General features: G+C 35.9%; 1 protein-coding gene across 1 annotated transcript; it reads left to right on the top strand.

The window, feature by feature from the left end:
* Window positions 1-318: 318 nt before the first annotated feature.
* On the top strand, window positions 319-930 carry LOC142324800 (uncharacterized; the record flags this gene model as incomplete). Its single annotated transcript, XM_075365804.1, has 1 exon — window positions 319-930. A coding segment is annotated over one exon (612 nt), but the record flags the coding sequence as incomplete, so codon positions are not given.
* Between the last annotated feature and the right edge of the window lie 1,008 nt (window positions 931-1,938).

The raw sequence follows: 1,938 nt of genomic DNA, 5'->3' as shown, positions 1-1,938 counted from the left end.
CACACAGAAGGATCAAGAAGACGGCTTTCGAATATGACTGAGGAAGAGCGGGCATCCAAACGAGAGAGGAACAGACTAAGCACCATCCAGATACGTAACGTGTAAACAGCAGAAAGACGAGCAGCTAGGCTTGAGGATGCACGATTGCGAGCACGTCAGTCGCGTTCTGCAGTAATGGATTTGGTTTGTTCTCAACGGAATGAACGCGACAGGGTGAGGATAGCTGAAACACGAACCCAAGGAACAGCTGATCTGAATCTGCAATACAATCGTCTTGCGTTCCGGTACAATCCAGCTGTTGACTATAGTTCAAGTTGACATGTTGCTATTGGCCAGATGAGTCATGTCTGTACCTACTGTCAGGCTCTAAAGTTTAATAATGAAACGAAAGGGATGTGTTGCGCTGGCGGAAAAATCAAATTGCCTGAACTTGATGCACCACCAGAGCCATTGAAAACTCTACTTGCTGGATCTACCGCTGAATCGAAACATTTCCTATCGAACATCAGGAAATATAACTCTTGCTTCCAAATGACGTCATTTGGTGCGGAAATCGTGACGACTCAATTCATGCCAACTTCTAAAATCAAAGGGCAAATATATCACAAAGCTGGCTCCCTGCTCCCGTTCCCAGATAGTGACCATACATTCCTTCAGATGTACTTCATTGGTGATGATAGAAATGAAGTCGATGCACGTTGTGGAATACATACCTCGCTAAGAAGATCCATTATTTCTCAGCTACAGAAGCTCCTTCACGAAAGGAACAATTTGGTGCGTTTGTTCAAAACGGCAATTGATATGATGCCATCAGATACCCACAAGATTGTCATTCACGCAGACAAAACGCCCACTAGAGAACTTGTCCGGAGATATAATGCTCCAACTATAGACGAAGTAGCAATCGTCATAGTCGGAGATCAGTTCTAACCTAGAGATATTGTTCTCCATCGAAGAAACGATCAATTGATAAGCGTCGCAGAAACTTCGCTGTGCCACAGCGAAGCGTGGCAGGGCAGCTAGTATATATATATATATGATCTTTATTTAACGAAAGATGTATAATGAAAGATATTATAAGCTCGGTGTTAGTTAATATAAATACATAAAACCTAGTTCAAGGAAGTAACAGTACTTCCTTGAACTAGGTAACATATTTTAACGTACGGTCATACACTAAAATATGTTCAAATTAGCTATATGATCACGAAAAGAAATTTGTTATTTAATAATTTAAATTCGCATGTAATTATTTTAATTTTTTTCAACGAGGATGTAGTTAAGGATTGCAAAGATTTACAGAAAATCATTTCCGTGTAAAAATAATTTGGCATACCATTACAACTGAAGTTTTATGATTTAAGAAATCACAAAATTTTTGAAGTTTCTGAAAAAAATTTTTTTTTTAAATCATCAACTAGGCAGTAGTAGAACTAAATTACTCTTGCTATTTAATGAAAAACACAATTATTATTCGTTACAAAAATCTACCGTTAATTTAAATAACAGTAATATAAGAATTAAAATTTATAAAAATGTTACAAATACATGCTACGGACAATACTGTAAGTAATATTAATAATAATAATATATAAATTGCAAAATTTGGAGTGTATGGAACAGTTCAAATACATTGAACTGGTGGTAGCATCTCCACCTACCATCCGGAATACTTTTAAAACTTAATTGTATCAAGTTAGTGCAATTAACTTTGCATCACAAATGTCATTCTAACATTAACGTTACACTTAAGGGACGAAGAATTGAGAGAATAAGTTTAAAACAAAAAAAAACAAAAAACAAGAAGAAACCAAATCAGTTCGAATAGACTAAACGTTACCACTTATATACTCGTAAATCGCACATTACATTTCTTCTTGTATATTAAAATAAATAAAATAAAAAGCTTGTATGTACGTATGTACGCACGTAAGAAGT

Source organism: Lycorma delicatula, chromosome 5 (genome assembly GCF_047948215.1).
Source record: "Lycorma delicatula isolate Av1 chromosome 5, ASM4794821v1, whole genome shotgun sequence".
Lineage (NCBI taxonomy): Eukaryota > Metazoa > Arthropoda > Insecta > Hemiptera > Fulgoridae > Lycorma > Lycorma delicatula.
This window is presented reverse-complemented; position numbering and strand designations above follow the sequence as displayed.